Raw genomic sequence first — 19,507 nt, 5'->3', positions numbered from 1 at the left:
CTATTCTGCTGGTGCAGTCACTGTGTACATACATTACATTACTGATCCTGAGTTACATCCTGTATTATACTCCAGAGCGGCACTCACTATTCTGCTGGTGCAGTCACTGTGTACATACATTACTTATCCCGAGTTACCTCCTGTATTATACTCCAGAGCTGCACTCACTATTCTGCTGGTGCAGTCACTGTGTACATACATTACTGATCCTGAGTTACATCCTGTATTATACTCCAGAGCTGCACTCACTATTCTGCTGGTGCAGTCACTGTGTACATACATTACTGATCCTGAGTTACATCCTGTATTATACTCCAGAGCTGCACTCACTATTCTGCTGGTGCAGTCACTGTGTACATACATTACATTACTGATCCTGAGTTACATCCTGTATTATACTCCAGAGCTGCACTCACTATTCTGCTGGTGCAGTCACTGTGTACATACATTACATTACTGATCCTGAGTTACCTCCTGTATTATACCCCAGAGCTGCACTCACTATTCTGCTGGTGCAGTCACTGTGTACATACATTACATTACTGATCCCGAGTTACATCCTGCATTATACCCCAGAGCTGCACTCACTATTCTGCTGGTGCAGTCACTGTGTACATACATTACATTACTGATCCTGAGTTACATCCTGTATTATACTCCAGAGCGGCACTCACTATTCTGCTGGTGCAGTCACTGTGTACATACATTACTTATCCCGAGTTACCTCCTGTATTATACTCCAGAGCGGCACTCACTATTATGCTGGTGCAGTCACTGTGTACATACATTACTTATCCCGAGTTACCTCCTGCATTATACCCCAGAGCTGCACTCACTATTCTGCTGCTGCAGTCACTGTGTACATACATTACATTACTGATCCTGAGTTACCTCCTGTATTATACTCCAGAGCTGCACTCACTATTCTGCTGGTGCAGTCACTGTGTACATACATTACTGATCCTGAGTTACATCCTGTATTATACTCCAGAGCTGCACTCACTATTCTGCTGGTGCAGTCACTGTGTACATACATTACATTACTGATCCTGAGTTACATCCTGTATTACACTCCAGAGCTGCACTCACTATTCTGCTGGTGCAGTCACTGTGTACATACATTACATTACTGATCCTGAGTTACATCCTGTATTATACCCCAGAGCTGCACTCACTATTCTGCTGGTGCAGTCACTGTGTACATACATTACATTACTGATCCTGAGTTACATCCTGTATTATACCCCAGAGCTGCACTCACTATTCTGCTGGTGCAGTCACTGTGTACATACATTACATTACTGATCCTGAGTTACATCCTGTATTATACTCCAGAGCTGCACTCACTATTCTGCTGGTGCAGTCACTGTGTACATACATTACATTACTGATCCTGAGTTACATCCTGTATTATCCTCCAGAGCTGCACTCACTATTCTGCTGGTGCAGTCACTGTGTACATACATTACATTACTGTTCCTGAGTTACATCCAGTATTATACTCCAGAGCTGCACTCACTATTCTGCTGGTGCAGTCACTGTGTACATACATTACATTACTGATCCTGAGTTACATCCTGTATTATACTCCAGAGCTGCACTCACTATTCTGCTGGTGCAGTCACTGTGTACATACATTACATTACTGATCCTGAGTTACATCCTGTATTATACCCCAGAGCTGCGCTCACTATTCTTTCTGGACTATTGGACATCATGCCTCCCTCCCCTCCGCCTGCAGTTTTCCTTATGGATTGATTTTCCAGCCATTGATCGGCAGCTTCTGCTGATGCAGGCGGAGGACGGGCGCCGGCTGCGCCTCCCCGGATTCTGCTTACTCGGCCGTTCACTCCTCAGCTGCTGGTTCCTGCTCTGATTTTCAGAAATCCCCCCTTTCCCTAATGTGCGGCTCTGACATCAGACCCCAGTGGACCCTCAGCTGCAGTCATCCTCCGCTCCTATACGGGGCAGCTATAGGTCCCTCTGGAGGCCCCAGCCCACTGATGGCAATAGGCACCATGTAATACTCCACAGCACCTGCGGGGGCGCTGCAGGAAGAAAAGAAATTACTTTTTGCCCTGATTCCTCCATTGATAGAAAGAAGCAAGAAGGAAAAAAGACTCCGGCAGCAGGTGTCGGCAACAGGGAAAGAAAGAGTTAATACAGAGGGGCTGAGGATTTATGCAAAACCCCATTTTTGCCTAGAGAAGCTTTGATTTGCAAAATGGGAAAAAAGATGAAGGAGAAGATTGGGGGGGGGTGAGAGGCTGGGAGCGGAGGGTCGGGGTGCGGAGGTGCAGGGGTCCGTCAGGGGATTTGGTTTTCTAAATAAATACATTTAAATAAGTATGTGCCCCCCACCCCCACCGCACTTTTCTTTTTTTCCCCACACATAGGGGGCGGCCTCTCCAAAAATGGCAAATTAATCGAAAGGGGGCAGCTGTTCTGTGTGGGAAGAGGGGGGGGGGTGTCATGTCTGACAGATCGCGATGTTCTGGGGCGCAGAAACTTATTAATGGCCCTCTGGTGCCCACTGCTCATACAGCAGCCGCTCCGCACCCGGCGCTACAGACGGCGCCCTCTGGTGCCCACTGCTCATACAGCAGCCGCTCCGCACCCGGCGCTACAGACGGCGCCCTCTGGTGCCCACTGCTCATACAGCAGCCGCTCCGCACCCAGCGCTACAGACGGCGCCTTCTGGTGCCCACTGCTCATACAGCAGCCGCTCCGCACCCAGCGCTACAGACGGCGCCCTCTGGTGCCCACTGCTCGTACAGCAGCCGCTCCGCACCCAGCGCTACAGACGGCGCCCTCTGGTGCCCACTGCTCGTACAGCAGCGGCTCCGCACCCAGCGCTACAGACGGCGCCCTCTGGTGCCCACTGCTCATACAGCAGCCCCTCCGCACCCAGAGCTACAGACGGCGCCCTCTGGTGCCCACTGCTCATACAGCAGCCGCTCCGCACCCGGCGCTACAGACAGCGCCCTCTGGTGCCCACTGCTCGTACAGCAGCCGCTCCGCACCCAGCGCTACAGACGGCGCCCTCTGGTGCCCACTGCTCGTACAGCAGCCGCTCCGCACCCAGCGCTACAGACGGCGCCCTCTGGTGCCCACTGCTCATACAGCAGCCTCTCCGCACCCAGCGCTACAGACGGCGCCTTCTGGTGCCCACTGCTCATACAGCAGCCGCTCCGCACCCAGCGCTACAGACGGCGCCCTCTGGTGCCCACTGCTCGTACAGCAGCCGCTCCGCACCCAGCGCTACAGACGGCGCCTTCTGGTGCCCACTGCTCATACAGCAGCCGCTCCGCACCCAGCGCTACAGACGGCGCCTTCTGGTGCCCACTGCTCATACAGCAGCCGCTCCGCACCCAGCGCTACAGACGGCGCCCTCTGGTGCCCACTGCTCGTACAGCAGCCGCTCCGCACCCAGCGCTACAGACGGCGCCTTCTGGTGCCCACTGCTCATACAGCAGCCGCTCCGCACCCAGCGCTACAGACGGCGCCTTCTGGTGCCCACTGCTCATACAGCAGCCGCTCCGCACCCAGCGCTACAGACGGCGCCCTCTGGTGCCCACTGCTCGTACAGCAGCGGCTCCGCACCCAGCGCTACAGACGGCGCCCTCTGGTGCCCACTGCTCATACAGCAGCCACTCCGCACCCAGAGCTACAGACAGCGCCCTCTGGTGCCCACTGCTCATACAGCAGCCACTCCGCACCCAGAGCTACAGACGGCGCCCTCTGGTGCCCACTGCTCATACAGCAGCCGCTCCGCACCCGGCGCTACAGACAGCGCCCTCTGGTGCCCACTGCTCATACAGCAGCCACTCCGCACCCAGAGCTACAGACGGCGCCCTCTGGTGCCCACTGCTCATACAGCAGCCGCTCCGCACCCGGCGCTACAGACAGCGCCCTCTGGTGCCCACTGCTCGTACAGCAGCCGCTCCGCACCCAGCGCTACAGACGGCGCCCTCTGGTGCCCACTGCTCATACAGCAGCCGCTCCGCACCCGGCGCTACAGACAGCGCCCTCTGGTGCCCACTGCTCGTACAGCAGCCGCTCCGCACCCGGCGCTACAGACAGCGCCCTCTGGTGCCCACTGCTCGTACAGCAGCCGCTCCGCACCCAGTGCTACAGACGGCGCCCTCTGGTGCCCACTGCTCATACAGCAGCCGCTCCGCACCCAGCGCTACAGACGGCGCCCTCTGGTGCCCACTGCTCATACAGCAGCCGCTCCGCACCCGGCGCTACAGACGGCGCCCTCTGGTGCCCACTGCTCATACAGCAGCCGCTCCGCACCCGGCGCTACAGACGGCGCCCTCTGGTGCCCACTGCTCATACAGCAGCCGCTCCGCACCCGGCGCTACAGACGGCGCCCTCTGGTGCCCACTGCTCATACAGCAGCCGCTCCGCACCCGGCGCTACAGACGGCGCCCTCTGGTGCCCACTGCTCATACAGCAGCCGCTCCGCACCCAGCGCTACAGACGGCGCCTTCTGGTGCCCACTGCTCATACAGCAGCCGCTCCGCACCCAGCGCTACAGACGGCGCCCTCTGGTGCCCACTGCTCGTACAGCAGCCGCTCCGCACCCAGCGCTACAGACGGCGCCCTCTGGTGCCCACTGCTCGTACAGCAGCGGCTCCGCACCCAGCGCTACAGACGGCGCCCTCTGGTGCCCACTGCTCATACAGCAGCCACTCCGCACCCAGAGCTACAGACGGCGCCCTCTGGTGCCCACTGCTCATACAGCAGCCGCTCCGCACCCGGCGCTACAGACAGCGCCCTCTGGTGCCCACTGCTCGTACAGCAGCCGCTCCGCACCCAGCGCTACAGACGGCGCCCTCTGGTGCCCACTGCTCGTACAGCAGCCGCTCCGCACCCAGCGCTACAGACGGCGCCCTCTGGTGCCCACTGCTCATACAGCAGCCTCTCCGCACCCAGCGCTACAGACGGCGCCTTCTGGTGCCCACTGCTCATACAGCAGCCGCTCCGCACCCAGCGCTACAGACGGCGCCCTCTGGTGCCCACTGCTCGTACAGCAGCCGCTCCGCACCCAGCGCTACAGACGGCGCCTTCTGGTGCCCACTGCTCATACAGCAGCCGCTCCGCACCCAGCGCTACAGACGGCGCCTTCTGGTGCCCACTGCTCATACAGCAGCCGCTCCGCACCCAGCGCTACAGACGGCGCCCTCTGGTGCCCACTGCTCGTACAGCAGCCGCTCCGCACCCAGCGCTACAGACGGCGCCTTCTGGTGCCCACTGCTCATACAGCAGCCGCTCCGCACCCAGCGCTACAGACGGCGCCTTCTGGTGCCCACTGCTCATACAGCAGCCGCTCCGCACCCAGCGCTACAGACGGCGCCCTCTGGTGCCCACTGCTCGTACAGCAGCGGCTCCGCACCCAGCGCTACAGACGGCGCCCTCTGGTGCCCACTGCTCATACAGCAGCCACTCCGCACCCAGAGCTACAGACAGCGCCCTCTGGTGCCCACTGCTCATACAGCAGCCACTCCGCACCCAGAGCTACAGACGGCGCCCTCTGGTGCCCACTGCTCATACAGCAGCCGCTCCGCACCCGGCGCTACAGACAGCGCCCTCTGGTGCCCACTGCTCATACAGCAGCCACTCCGCACCCAGAGCTACAGACGGCGCCCTCTGGTGCCCACTGCTCATACAGCAGCCGCTCCGCACCCGGCGCTACAGACAGCGCCCTCTGGTGCCCACTGCTCGTACAGCAGCCGCTCCGCACCCAGCGCTACAGACGGCGCCCTCTGGTGCCCACTGCTCATACAGCAGCCGCTCCGCACCCGGCGCTACAGACAGCGCCCTCTGGTGCCCACTGCTCGTACAGCAGCCGCTCCGCACCCAGCGCTACAGACAGCACCCTCTGGTGCCCACTGCTCATACAGCAGCCGCTCCGCACCCAGCGCTACAGACGGCGCCCTCTGGTGCCCACTGCTCATACAGCAGCCGCTCCGCACCCAGCGCTACAGACGGCGCCCTCTGGTGCCCACTGCTCGTACAGCAGCCGCTCCGCACCCAGCGCTACAGACGGCGCCCTCTGGTGCCCACTGCTCATACAGCAGCTGCTCCGCACCCAGAGCTACAGACGGCGCCCTCTGGTGCCCACTGCTCATACAGCAGCCACTCCACACCCAGCGCTACAGACGTCGCCCTCTGGTGCCCACTGCTCGTACAGCAGCCGCTCCGCACTTAGCGCTACAGACAGCGCCCTCTGGTGCCCACTGCTCATACAGCAGCCACTCCGCACCCAGCGCTACAGACAGCGCCCTCTGGTGCCCACTGCTCGTACAGCAGCCGCTCCGCACCCAGCGCTACAGACAGCGCCCTCTGGTGCCCACTGCTCATACAGCAGCCACTCCACACCCAGCGCTACAGACGGCGCCCTCTGGTGCCCACTGCTCGTACAGCAGCCGCTCCGCACCCAGCGCTACAGACAGCGCCCTCTGGTGCCCACTGCTCATACAGCAGCCACTCCGCGTCCAGAGCTACAGACAGCGCCCTCTGGTGCCCACTGCTCATACAGCAGCCACTCCGCGTCCAGAGCTACAGACAGCGCCCTCTGGTGCCCACTGCTCATACAGCAGCCACTCCGCGTCCAGAGCTACAGACAGCGCCCTCTGGTGCCCACTGCTCGTACAGCAGCCACTCCGCACCCAGAGCTACAGACAGCGCCCTCTGGTGCCCACTGCTCATACAGCAGCCACTCCGCACCCAGCACTACAGACAGCGCCCTCTGGTGCCCACTGCTCATACAGCAGCCACTCCGCGTCCAGAGCTACAGACAGCGCCATCTGGTGCCCACTGCTCGTACAGCAGCCACTCCGCACCCAGAGCTACAGACAGCGCCCTCTGGTGCCCACTGCTCATACAGCAGCCACTCCGCACCCAGAGCTACAGACAGCGCCCTCTGGTGCCCACAGCTCGTACAGCAGCCACTCCACACCCAGCGCTACAGACGGCGCCCTCTGGTGCCTACTGCTCATACAGCAGCCACTCCACACCCAGCGCTACAGACGGCGCCCTCTGGTGCCCACTGCTCATACAGCAGCCACTCCACACCCAGCGCTACAGACAGCGCCCTCTGGTGCCCACTGCTCATACAGCAGCCACTCCGCGTCCAGAGCTACAGACAGCGCCCTCTGGTGCCCACTGCTCATACAGCAGCCACTCCGCGTCCAGAGCTACAGACAGCGCCCTCTGGTGCCCACTGCTCATACAGCAGCCACTCCGCGTCCAGAGCTACAGACAGCGCCCTCTGGTGCCCACTGCTCGTACAGCAGCCACTCCGCACCCAGAGCTACAGACAGCGCCCTCTGGTGCCCACTGCTCATACAGCAGCCACTCCGCACCCAGCACTACAGACAGCGCCCTCTGGTGCCCACTGCTCGTACAGCAGCCGCTCCGCACCCAGCGCTACAGACGGCGCCCTCTGGTGCCCACTGCTCGTACAGCAGCCACTCCGCGTCCAGAGCTACAGACAGCGCCATCTGGTGCCCACTGCTCGTACAGCAGCCACTCCGCACCCAGAGCTACAGACAGCGCCCTCTGGTGCCCACTGCTCATACAGCAGCCACTCCGCACCCAGCACTACAGACAGCGCCCTCTGGTGCCCACTGCTCATACAGCAGCCACTCCGCACCCAGCACTACAGACAGCGCCCTCTGGTGCCCACTGCTCATACAGCAGCCACTCCGCGTCCAGAGCTACAGACAGCGCCCTCTGGTGCCCACTGCTCGTACAGCAGCCACTCCGCACCCAGAGCTACAGACGGCGCCCTCTGGTGCCCACTGCTCATACAGCAGCCACTCCACACCCAGCGCTACAGACAGCGCCCTCTGGTGCCCACTGCTCGTACAGCAGCCGCTCCGCACCCAGCACTACAGACGGCGCCCTCTGGTGCCCACTGCTCATACAGCAGCCACTCCACACCCAGCGCTACAGACGTCGCCCTCTGGTGCCCACTGCTCGTACAGCAGCTGCTCCGCACCCAGCGCTACAGACGGCGCCCTCTGGTGCCCACTGCTCGTACAGCAGCTGCTCCGCACCCAGAGCTACAGACGGCGCCCTCTGGTGCCCACTGCTCGTACAGCAGCCGCTCCGCACCCAGAGCTACAGATAGGTCTCAGGTTCCGTTTTCTGCACCGTTCATTGTGCGGTTATATGACCAGACAGCACCGATCTCCGGATCGCTGCGATCACAGGACGTCATTTATTATTACTATTTTACTGTCTTTTATTAGATAGGAATTTTCTGGACAATCGACACTGAATATGGGGGAAGTTGTTTTTGTACATTAATTTTTAGCCTTTTTATACTATTAAAAACTTTTTTAACTTTATTCTTTCATTCCCCTCAAATCGTTTGGTCGCTTGTGCTATAAGCCGTCAGTGTTCTCCTCCACACAAAACAAGGGCGCTCTATTGTGGTAAAGCATGTCATTGTGAAACACATGAAATATTAATAGCAGGACGGCTTCTGAATATTAGGAAGAAATACATGAGGCGATTCGCACAAAATTTGGCGGAATAATGTCTGCCCATCAACCAATGTCAAGGTGGCCTCATAAGACTGATGGGTCTCTGACCAGACTGCCGTATACCACGTGTGAGGGTCGCACGCACTGCACGGACTGATACCACGTGTGAGGGTCGCACGCACTGCACGGACTGGCCGGCACCTCTCCTAACCATGACAGCGTGATGGATCACTGTGCAGCTGTCGAGCTCAGGTCGGGAGAGCCGAAAGACCGTACGAGGTTTACGATGCTCGCAGGAGAAATACGGCAGTCTGTCTCTGCAATGAGGCCGATGTCTGAAATCCTGGGTGAATGTGGACACCTCTCTCGGTAAAGCGCAATTAAAATCACATCATGGTGAAGGGCGGAGTGCTCGGTCAGTGAGCGGACACAGAAAGAACAAAAAACTGACATCCAGACTAATGTGAACAGGAGCAAACCAGGATCAGCTCCCTCCATATGCACAATGCCTATAGGAGAACAGCAAATGACTGAACCCCCCACCGCCCACCAAACCCAGGACCCCCAGGCGCTCTCTGGACAGACAGGACCCCAGGCGCTCTCTGGACAGGACCCCCAGTCGCTCTCTGGACAGGACCCCCAGGCGCTCTCTGGACAGGACCCCCCAGGCGCTCTCTGGACAGGACCCCCCAGGCGCTCTCTGGACAGACAGGACCCCCAGGCGCTCTCTGGACAGACAGGACCCCCAGGCGCTCTCTGGACAGGACCCCCAGTCGCTCTCTGGACAGGACCCCCAGTCGCTCTCTGGACAGGACCCCCCAGGCGCTCTCTGGACAGACAGGACCCCCAGTCGCTCTCTGGACAGGACCCCCAGGCGCTCTCTGGACAGACAGGACCCCCAGTCGCTCTCTGGACAGGACCCCCAGTCGCTCTCTGGACAGGACCCCCAGTCGCTCTCTGGACAGGACGCCCAGGCGCTCTCTGGACAGACAGGACCCCCAGTCGCTCTCTGGACAGGACCCCCAGGCGCTCTCTGGACAGACAGGACCCCCAGGCGCTCTCTGGACAGGACCCCCAGTCGCTCTCTGGACAGGACCCCCAGGCGCTCTCTGGACAGGACCCCCAGTCGCTCTCTGGACAGGACCCCCCAGGCGCTCTCTGGACAGGACCCCCAGGCGCTCTCTGGACAGGACCCCCAGGCGCTCTCTGGACAGACAGGACCCCCAGGCGCTCTCTGCACAGGACCCCCAGTCGCTCTCTGGACAGGACCCCCAGGCGCTCTCTGGACAGGACCCCCCAGGCGCTCTCTGGACAGGACCCCCCAGGCGCTCTCTGGACAGGACCCCCAGGCGCTCTCTGGACAGGACCCCCAGGCGCTCTCTGGACAGGACCCCCAGGCGTTCTCTGGACAGGACCCCCCAGTCGCTCTCTGGACAGGACCCCCCAGGCGCTCTCTGGACAGGACCCCCAGGAGCTCTCTGGACAGGACCCCCAGGCGCTCTCTGGACAGGACCCCCAGGCGCTCTCTGGACAGGACCCCCAGGCGCTCTCTGGACAGGACCCCCAGGCGCTCTCTGGACAGGACCCCCAGGCGCTCTCTGGACAGGACCCCCAGGCGCTCTCTGGACAGGACCCCCAGGCGCTCTCTGGACAGACAGGACCCCCAGGCGCTCTCTGGACAGGACCCCCAGTCGCTCTCTGGACAGGACCCCCAGGCGCTCTCTGGACAGGACCCCCAGGCGCTCTCTGGACAGACAGGACCCCCAGTCGCTCTCTGGACAGGACCCCCAGTCGCTCTCTGGACAGGACCCCCAGGCGCTCTCTGGACAGACAGGACCCCCAGGCGCTCTCTGGACAGGACCCCCAGGCGCTCTCTGGACAGGACCCCCAGTCGCTCTCTGGACAGGACCCCCAGTCGCTCTCTGGACAGGACCCCCAGGCGCTCTCTGGACAGGACCCCCAGGCGCTCTCTGGACAGGACCCCCAGGCGCTCTCTGGACAGGACCCCCAGGCGCTCTCTGGACAGGACCCCCAGGCGCTCTCTGGACAGGACCCCCAGTCGCTCTCTGGACAGGACCCCCAGTCGCTCTCTGGACAGGACCCCCAGGCGCTCTCTGGACAGGACCCCCAGGCGCTCTCTGGACAGGACCCCCAGGCGCTCTCTGGACAGGACCCCCAGTCGCTCTCTGGACAGGACCCCCAGGCGCTCTCTGGACAGGACCCCCAGGCGCTCTTGGACAGGACCCCCAGGCGCTCTCTGGACAGGACCCCCAGGCGCTCTCTGGACAGGACCCCCAGGCGCTCTCTGGACAGGACCCCCAGTCGCTCTCTGGACAGGACCCCCAGGCGCTCTCTGGACAGGACCCCCAGGCGCTCTCTGGACAGGACCCCCAGGCGCTCTCTGGACAGACAGGACCCCCAGGCGCTCTCTGGACAGGACCCCCAGGCGCTCTCTGGACAGGACCCCCAGGCGCTCTCTGGACAGGACCCCCAGGCGCTCTCTGGACAGGACCCCCAGGCGCTCTCTGGACAGGACCCCCAGGCGCTCTCTGGACAGGACCCCCAGGCGCTCTCTGGACAGGACCCCCAGGCGCTCTCTGGACAGGACCCCCAGGCGCTCTCTGGACAGGACCCCCAGTCGCTCTCTGGACAGGACCCCCAGTCGCTCTCTGGACAGGACCCCCAGGCGCTCTCTGGACAGGACCCCCAGGCGCTCTCTGGACAGGACCCCCAGGCGCTCTCTGGACAGGACCCCCAGTCGCTCTCTGGACAGGACCCCCAGGCGCTCTCTGGACAGGACCCCCAGGCGCTCTTGGACAGGACCCCCAGGCGCTCTCTGGACAGGACCCCCAGGCGCTCTCTGGACAGGACCCCCAGGCGCTCTCTGGACAGGACCCCCAGGCGCTCTCTGGACAGGACCCCCAGGCGCTCTCTGGACAGGACCCCCAGGCGCTCTCTGGACAGACAGGACCCCCAGGCGCTCTCTGGACAGGACCCCCAGGCGCTCTCTGGACAGGACCCCCAGGCGCTCTCTGGACAGGACCCCCAGGCGCTCTCTGGACAGGACCCCCAGGCGCTCTCTGGACAGGACCCCCAGCTGCCGTGCATCGTCCACTGGTGACATTCCCACTCGTGGGGACTCCATACTCAGCGCTGTACCCTCTCCAGGACCCTGCACGTGATTCGCCGGAGAAAGATTGTCCTCTGACGGCCACCGTACCGCCGATCTGCAGAGCCCGATCTCCATGGTAACGAGGGACGCGGGACGAAGTCTCGCGAGATGCGGGTACCCTACGGAGCCTGGAGGAGGGTGAGGAAGAAAGAGGGGAGCACGGGGGGCTGTGTGTGTGACCGGAGGGGGGGAGGGGGCTGTGTGTGTGACCGGAGGGGGGGAGGGGGCTGTGTGTGACCGGAGGGGGGGAGGGGCTGTGTGTGTGACCGGAGGGAGGGGGCTGTGTGTGTGACCGGAGGGGGGGAGGGGGGCTGTGTGTGTGACCGGAGGGGGGGAGGGGGGCTGTGTGTGACCGGAGGGAGGGGGGGGGGCTGTGTGTGTGACCGGAGGGTGGGGGGGGGGCTGTGTGTGTGACCGGAGGGAGGGGGGGGCTGTGTGTGTGACCGGAGGGAGGGGGGGGCTGTGTGTGTGACCGGAGGGAGGGAGGGGGGGGCTGTGTGTGTGACCGGAGGGAGGGAGGGGGGGGCTGTGTGTGTGACCGGAGGGAGGGAGGGGGGGGCTGTGTGTGTGACCGGAGGGAGGGGGGGGGGGCTGTGTGTGTGACCGGAGGGAGGGGGGGGCTGTGTGTGTGACCGGAGGGAGGGGGGGGCTGTGTGTGTGACCGGAGGGAGGGAGGGGGGGGCTGTGTGTGTGACCAGAGGGAGGGAGGGGGGGGGCTGTGTGTGTGACCGGAGGGAGGGAGGGGGGGGCTGTGTGTGTGACCGGAGGGAGGGAGGGGGGGGCTGTGTGTGTGACCGGAGGGAGGGAGGGGGGGCGTGTGTGTGACCGGAGGGAGGGGGGGCCGTGTGTGTGACCGGAGGGAGGGAGGGGGGGCCGTGTGTGTGACCGGAGGGAGGGGGGGCCGTGTGTGTGACCAGAGGGGAGGGGGGGCCGTGTGTGTGACCGGAGGGAGGGGGGGGGGGCCGTGTGTGTGACCGGAGGGAGGGGGGGGCCGTGTGTGTGACCGGAGGGAGGGAGGGGGGGGCCGTGTGTGTGACCGGAGGGGGGGGGGGCTGTGTGTGTGACCGGAGGGGGGGGGGGCTGTGTGTGTGACCGGAGGGGGGGAGGGGGGGGCTGTGTGTGTGACCGGAGGGAGGGAGGGGGGGGCTGTGTGTGTGACCGGAGGGAGGGAGGGGGGGGCTGTGTGTGTGACCGGAGGGAGGGAGGGGGGGGCGGTGTGTGTGACCGGAGGGAGGGAGGGGGGGCGTGTGTGTGACCGGAGGGAGGGGGGGCCGTGTGTGTGACCGGAGGGAGGGAGGGGGGGGCCGTGTGTGTGACCGGAGGGAGGGAGGGGGGGCCGTGTGTGTGACCAGAGGGGAGGGGGGGCCGTGTGTGTGACCGGAGGGAGGGGGGGCCGTGTGTGTGACCGGAGGGAGGGGGGGGCCGTGTGTGTGACCGGAGGGAGGGAGGGGGGGGCCGTGTGTGTGACCGGAGGGGGGGGGGCCGTGTGTGTGACCGGAGGGGGGGGGGGCTGTGTGTGTGACCGGAGGGGGGGGGCTGTGTGTGTGACCGGAGGGGGGGGCTGTGTGTGATCGGGGGGCCGCTGTGCTGAGAGTTACGGGCAGCACCAGGTACATGATAAAATGTTTCCAATGTGCCCACCAATTAGTCAAAGGGGCGTGGTTATCAGTTTTCATATTGGGTCACATGACCGTTGTGGGCACTGCAGGCAGCGTACAGGAAATGGCGCAGACTGGTCACATGTGTGTGTGACCGGAGGGAGGGAGGGGGGGGCTGTGTGTGTGACCGGAGGGAGGGAGGGGGGGGCTGTGTGTGTGACCGGAGGGAGGGAGGGGGGGGCTGTGTGTGTGACCGGAGGGAGGGAGGGGGGGGCGGTGTGTGTGACCGGAGGGAGGGAGGGGGGGGCGTGTGTGTGACCGGAGGGAGGGAGGGGGCCGTGTGTGTGACCGGAGGGAGGGAGGGGGGGCCGTGTGTGTGACCGGAGGGAGGGAGGGGGGGCCGTGTGTGTGACCAGAGGGGAGGGTGGGGCCGTGTGTGTGACCGGAGGGAGGGGGGGGCCGTGTGTGTGACCGGAGGGAGGGGGGGGCCGTGTGTGTGACCGGAGGGAGGGAGGGGGGGGCCGTGTGTGTGACCGGAGAGGGGGGGGGGCTGTGTGTGTGACCGGAGGGGGGGGGGGGCTGTGTGTGTGACCGGAGGGGGGGGGGGCTGTGTGTGTGACCGGAGGGGGGGGGCTGTGTGTGATCGGGGGGCCGCTGTGCTGAGAGTTACGGGCAGCACCAGGTACATGATAAAATGTTTCCAATGTGCCCACCAATTAGTCAAAGGGGCGTGGTTATCAGTTTTCATATTGGGTCACATGACCGTTGTGGGCACTGCAGGCAGCGTACAGGAAATGGCGCAGACTGGTCACATTTTAGGCTCAGAGGCGACTTTTTTTCTGCAGACGATGAATTTGCACAAATCTGACTGTTCTTGTCTTTCTCTCCTAGGATCCAGTAGCCGAAGGTGATGGCGGTGAGTGTCTGTGGCCCCCTCTGCGGTGTCTGTGGCCCCTCTGCGGTGTCTGTGGCCCCTCTGCGGTGTCTGTGGCCCCTCTGCGGTGTCTGTGGCCCCCTCTGCGCTGTCTGTGGCCCCTCTGCGGTGTCTGTGGCCCCCTCTGCGGAGTCTGTGGCCCCCTCTGCGGAGTCTGTGGCCCCTCTGCGGAGTCTGTGGCCCCTCTGCGGTGTCTGTGGCCCCTCTGCGGTGTCTGTGGCCCCCTCTGCGGAGTCTGTGGCCCCTCTGCGGAGTCTGTGGCCCCTCTGCGGAGTCTGTGGCCCCTCTGCGGAGTCTGTGGCCCCCTCTGCGGAGTCTGTGGCCCCTCTGCGGAGTCTGTGGCCCCTCTGCGGAGTTTGTGGCCCCTCTGCGGAGTCTGTGGCCCCCTCTGCGGAGTCTGTGGCCCCTCTGCGGAGTCTGTGGCCCCTCTGCGGAGTTTGTGGCCCCTCTGCGGCCCCTCTGAGGTGTCTGCGGCCCCTCTGCGGAGTCTGTGGCCCCCTCTGCAGTGTCTGCGGCCCCCTCTGCAGTGTCTGCAGCCCCCTCTGCGGTGTCTGCGGCCCCTCTGCGGAGTCTGTGGCCCCTCTGCGGTGTCTGCGGCCCCTCTGCGGAGTCTGTGGCCCCCCTGTGGCCCCCTCTGCGCTGTCTGCGCCCCTCTGCGGAGTCTGTGGCCCCTCTGCGGAGTCTGTGGCCCCTCTGCGGAGTCTGTGGCCCCTCTGCGGTGTCTGCGGCCCCTCTGCGCTGTCTGCGGCCCCTCTGCGGAGTCTGTGGCCCCTCTGCGGAGTCTGTGGCCCCTCTGCGGAGTCTGTGGCCCCTCTGCAGTGTCAGTGGCCCCTCTGCGGCCCCTCTGCGGTGTCTGCGGCCCCTCTGCGGAGTCTGTGGCCCCTCTGCGGTGTCTGCGGCCCCTCTGCGGCCCCTCTGCGGTGTCTGCGGCCCCTCTGCGGAGTCTGTGGCCCCCTCTGTGGCCCCCTCTGCGCTGTCTGTGGCCCCTCTGCGGAGTCTGTGGCCCCTCTGCGGAGTCTGTGGCCCCTCTGCGGAGTCTGTGGCCCCTCTGCGGTGTCAGTGGCCCCTCTGCGGAGTCTCTTGTGGCCGTGGTCTCGTGCTATAATCGCACTGATGGTCACGATGAGAAATGTTCCTGTCTCTCGGTGTCGGACGTCGCTCGCTCTCCGGTGTCTGTTGCCGCTATGTCTCCTCTCCATTTTCTTTTCCAGGCTCTGACGTTTCCTGCGGTCTCGTCCTCGGCAGCGGCGGTCTCTCCTGAGCTCAGCGTCCCTCTGCCCGGGGTCATACTCCTGACTGTCTCGCTGTATCTCATCGTGCTGCTGCTTCTCCTCATGATCCACCAGTGTCTCCAGGTGGGTGACACCATCCGACACCCCTCGAGTGGCCCATCACCCCCTCCTCCCTTGGAGTGGCCCATCACCTCCTCCACCCCCCCCCCCCCCGAGTGGCCCATCACCCCCTCCTCCCCCTCGAGTGGCCCATCACCCCCCTCCTCCCCCTCGAGTGGCCCATCACCCCCTTCCTCCCCCTCGAGTGACCCATCACCCCCTTCCTCCCCCTCGAGTGGCCCATCACCCCCCTCCTCACCCTCGAGTGGCCCATCACCCCCCTCCTCCCCCTCGAGTGGCCCATCACCCCCTCCTCCCCCTCGAGTGGCCCATCACCCCCCTCCTCCCCCTCGAGTGGCCCATCACCCCCCTCCTCCCCCTCGAGTGGCCCATCACCCCCCTCCTCCCCCTCAAGTGGCCCATCACCCCCTTCCTCCCCCTCGAGTGGCCCATCACTCCCCCTCGAGTGGCCCATCACCCCCTCTTCCCCCTCGAGTGGCCCATCACCCCCCCCTCCCCCTCGAGTGGCCCATCACCCCCTCCTCCCCCTCGAGTGGCCCATCACCCCCCCTCCCCCTCAAGTGGCCCATCACCCCCCTTCCCCCAGAGTGGCCCATCACCCCCCTCCTCCCCCTCGAGTGGCCCATCACCCCCCTCCTCCCCCTCGAGTGGCCCATCACCCCCCCTCCCCCCGAGTGGCCCATCACCCCCCTCCTCCCCCTCGAGTGGCCCATCACCCCCTCCTCCCCCTCGAGTGGCCCATCACCCCCCTCCTCCCCCTCGAGTGGCCCATCACCCCCTCCTCCCCCTCGAGTGGTCCATCACCCCCTCCTCCCCCTCGAGTGGCCCATCACCCCCCCTCCTCCCCCTCGAGTGACCCATCACCCCCTCCTCCCCCTCGAGTGGCCCATCACCCCCTCCTCCCCCTCGAGTGGCCCATCACCCCCTCCTCCCCCTCGAGTGGCCCATCGCCCCCTCGAGTGGCCCATCACCCCCTCCTCCCCCTCGAGTGGCCCATCACCCCCTCTTCCCCCTCGAGTGGCCCATCACCCCCTCCTCCCCCTCGAGTGTCCCATCACCCCCTCCTCCCCCTCAAGTGGCCCATAACCCCCTCCTCCCCCTCGAGTGTCCCATCACCCCCTCCTCCCCCTCGAGTGGCCCATCACCCCCTCCTCCCGCCCGAGTGGCCCATCACCCCCTCCTCCCCCTCGAGTGGCCCATCGCCCCCTCGAGTGGCCCATCACCCCCTCCTCCCCCTCGAGTGGCCCATCACCCCCTCTTCCCCCTCGAGTGGCCCATCACCCCCTCCTCCCCCTCGAGTGTCCCATCACCCCCTCCTCCCCCTCGAGTGGCCCATCACCCCCTCCTCCCCCTCGAGTGGCCCATCACCCCCCTCCTCCCGCCCGAGTGGCCCATCACCCCCTCCTCCCCCTCGAGTGGCCCATCACCCCCTTCCTACCCCTCGAGTGGCCCATCACCCCCTCCTCCCCCTCGAGTGGCCCATCACCCCCTCTTCCCCCTCGAGTGGCCCATCACCCCCTCCTCCCCCTCGAGTGGCCCATCACCCCCTTCCTACCCCTCGAGTGGCCCATCACCCCCTCCTCCCCCTCGAGTGGCCCATCACCCCCTCTTCCCCCTCGAGTGGCCCATCACCCCCTCCTCCCCCTCGAGTGTCCCATCACCCCCTCCTCCCCCTCGAGTGGCCCATCACCCCCTCCTCCCGCCCGAGTGGCCCATCACCCCCTCCTCCCCCTCGAGTGGCCCATCACCCCCTTCCTACCCCTCGAGTGGCCCATCACCCCCCTCCTCCCCCTCGAGTGGCCCATCACCCCCTCTTCCCCCTCGAGTGGCCCATCACCCCCTCCTCCCCCTCGAGTGGCCCATCACCCCCTTCCTACCCCTCGAGTGGCCCATCACCCCCTCCTCCCCCTCGAGTGGCCCATCACCCCCTCTTCCCCCTCGAGTGGCCCATCACCCCCTCCTCCCCCTCGAGTGGCCCATCACCCCCTCTTCCCCCTCGAGTGGCCCATCACCCCCTCTTCCCCCTCGAGTGGCCCATCACCCCCTCTTCCCCCTCGAGTGGCCCATCACCCCCTCCTCCCCCTCGAGTGGCCCATCACCCCCTCCTCCCCCTCGAGTGGCCCATCACCCCCTCCTCCCCCTCGAGTGACCCATCACCTCCTCCTCCCCCTCGAGTGGCCCATCACCCCCTCCTCCCCCTCGAGTGGCCCATCACCCCCTCCTCCCCCTCGAGTGGCCCATCACCCCCTCCTCCCCCTCGAGTGGCCCATCACCCCCTCCTCCCCCTCGAGTGACCCATCACCCCCTCCTCCCCCTCGAGTGGCCCATCACCCCCTCCTCCCCCTCGAGTGGCCCATCACCCCCTCCTCCCCCTCGAGTGGCCCATCACCCCCTCCTCCCCCTCGAGTGACCCATCACCCCCTCCTCCCCCTCGAGTGGCCCATCACCCCCTCCTCCCCCTCGAGTGGCCCATCACCCCCTCCTCCCCCTCGAGTGGCCCATCGCCCCCTCCTCCCCCTCGAGTGGCCCATCACCCCCTCCGCCCCCTCGAGTGGCCCATCACCCCCTTCCTCCCCCTCGAGTGGCCCATCACCCCCTCCTCCCCCTCGAGTGGCCCATCACCCCCTCCTCCCCCTCGAGTGGCCCATCACCCCCTCCTCCCCCTCGAGTGGCCCATCACCCCTTCTCTAGGTCATGACTCTGGTCGCTGCTGGTTACCGGCATTCTGGGATGTGTAGTTCTCCTGCTCCTCCTCACCCGCTGCTCTCCCCCTCTTATTCCCAGGCTCGGGGCTGCTGCCCGTCCTGTCTGGGGTGGCAGAAGGTGGGCGACTTTGGCTTCTGTGACCTGTGTGCAGGCTGCGCCCAGTCCTGTGACTGCAAGGTCCCCTCCATCACCCGCTGTATGGATTCCTGCTGTCCGGCCAAACCGGTGAGTGACCACAGTACTCGGAAAAGGTCACGGGGTGTGAAGACTTTATCAAGGCACATTATATTGTATCCTCCGGTCACCTCCAGAGCTGCGGTCACTATTCTGCTGTTACATCGTGTGTTATCCTCCGGTCACCTCCAGAGCTGCGGTCACTATTCTGCTGTTACATCGTGTCCTATCCTCCAGTCACCTCCAGAGCTGCGGTCACTATTCTGCTGTTACATCGTGTCCTATCCTCCAGTCACCTCCAGAGCTGCACTTACTATTCTGCTGTTACCTCGTGTCTTATCCTCCAGTCACCTCCAGAGCTGCGGACACTATTTTCCCTTTATATGATGCCGCATAGTAAGAATGAGCAGTGCATTCTGGGATCCCAGACTTGTGGATGCAGTAAAGTAAGTGCCCCCCTTGTCTCCCTTCTGCAGGGCTGCGCCAGATGCCGCGACGTCTCCGGATGCCCCTGCGGCTTCGCCTGCGTTTATCAGCCCCCGGACTGCAGCATCATTAACTGCATCTGCTGCGAGATCAAGATGCGGTGAGGAGGTCGGGGCTGCGTCCCCCCAGAGTGCACAGAAGCCCCCAACACCCCAGTGCCTTCTCCCGTGCCTGCTGTGTGCCCGCCTCCCTGTAGAGGGCAGTGTCACACTCCTCGTATCACGTGCCGTCCTGTGTGCAGCTGTGCTCCCAGTCCAGTATCGGGGTCCCCTCTATTCTTGAGGGTCTTATGTTATATGTCTATTTTTATATTATTTTTTGTATATTAAATAGTTAATTTTAACTGTTTGTTGCTCGGACTCGTCACTGTGACTCACCTGTAGCAGGGAATCGCTGTGAGATCTGCCGTCATATGTGATAAGCCCTGACTGCACAGCGCAGGGCTTCTGTGACAGTGTAGCAGGCAGGTCTGCACATGTGTAGGGCATTGGTGACATCAGAGTCCTATGGAGCCCGGATAGCTCAGTCGGTAGAGCATCAGACTTTTAATCTGAGGGTCCAGGGTTCAAGTCCCTGTTCGGGCG

The 19,507-nt window shown here is 64.0% G+C and overlaps 1 protein-coding gene and 1 non-coding gene across 2 annotated transcripts; both read left to right on the top strand.

Annotated features, from left to right (window-relative positions):
- The first annotated feature begins 11,757 nt into the window (after window positions 1–11,757).
- Window positions 11,758–19,266, top strand: LOC138646047 (uncharacterized). Its single transcript, XM_069735518.1, has 5 exons — window positions 11,758–11,811; window positions 14,163–14,187; window positions 15,417–15,560; window positions 18,342–18,488; window positions 18,914–19,266. Exons 2-5 carry the CDS (start codon window positions 14,182–14,184, stop codon window positions 19,025–19,027), a joined length of 411 nt encoding a protein of 136 aa, XP_069591619.1. The 5' UTR covers window positions 11,758–11,811; window positions 14,163–14,181; the 3' UTR covers window positions 19,028–19,266.
- A 168-nt stretch (window positions 19,267–19,434) lies between these two features.
- Window positions 19,435–19,507, top strand: TRNAK-UUU (transfer RNA lysine (anticodon UUU)). The gene has a single exon. It is a non-coding gene; the product is annotated as a tRNA-Lys (tRNA).

Source organism: Ranitomeya imitator, chromosome 7, assembly GCF_032444005.1.
Source record: "Ranitomeya imitator isolate aRanImi1 chromosome 7, aRanImi1.pri, whole genome shotgun sequence".
Taxonomy (NCBI): domain Eukaryota; kingdom Metazoa; phylum Chordata; class Amphibia; order Anura; family Dendrobatidae; genus Ranitomeya; species Ranitomeya imitator.
The sequence above is the reverse complement of the archived record's forward strand: the minus strand, read 5'-3'. Positions and strand labels throughout refer to the sequence as shown.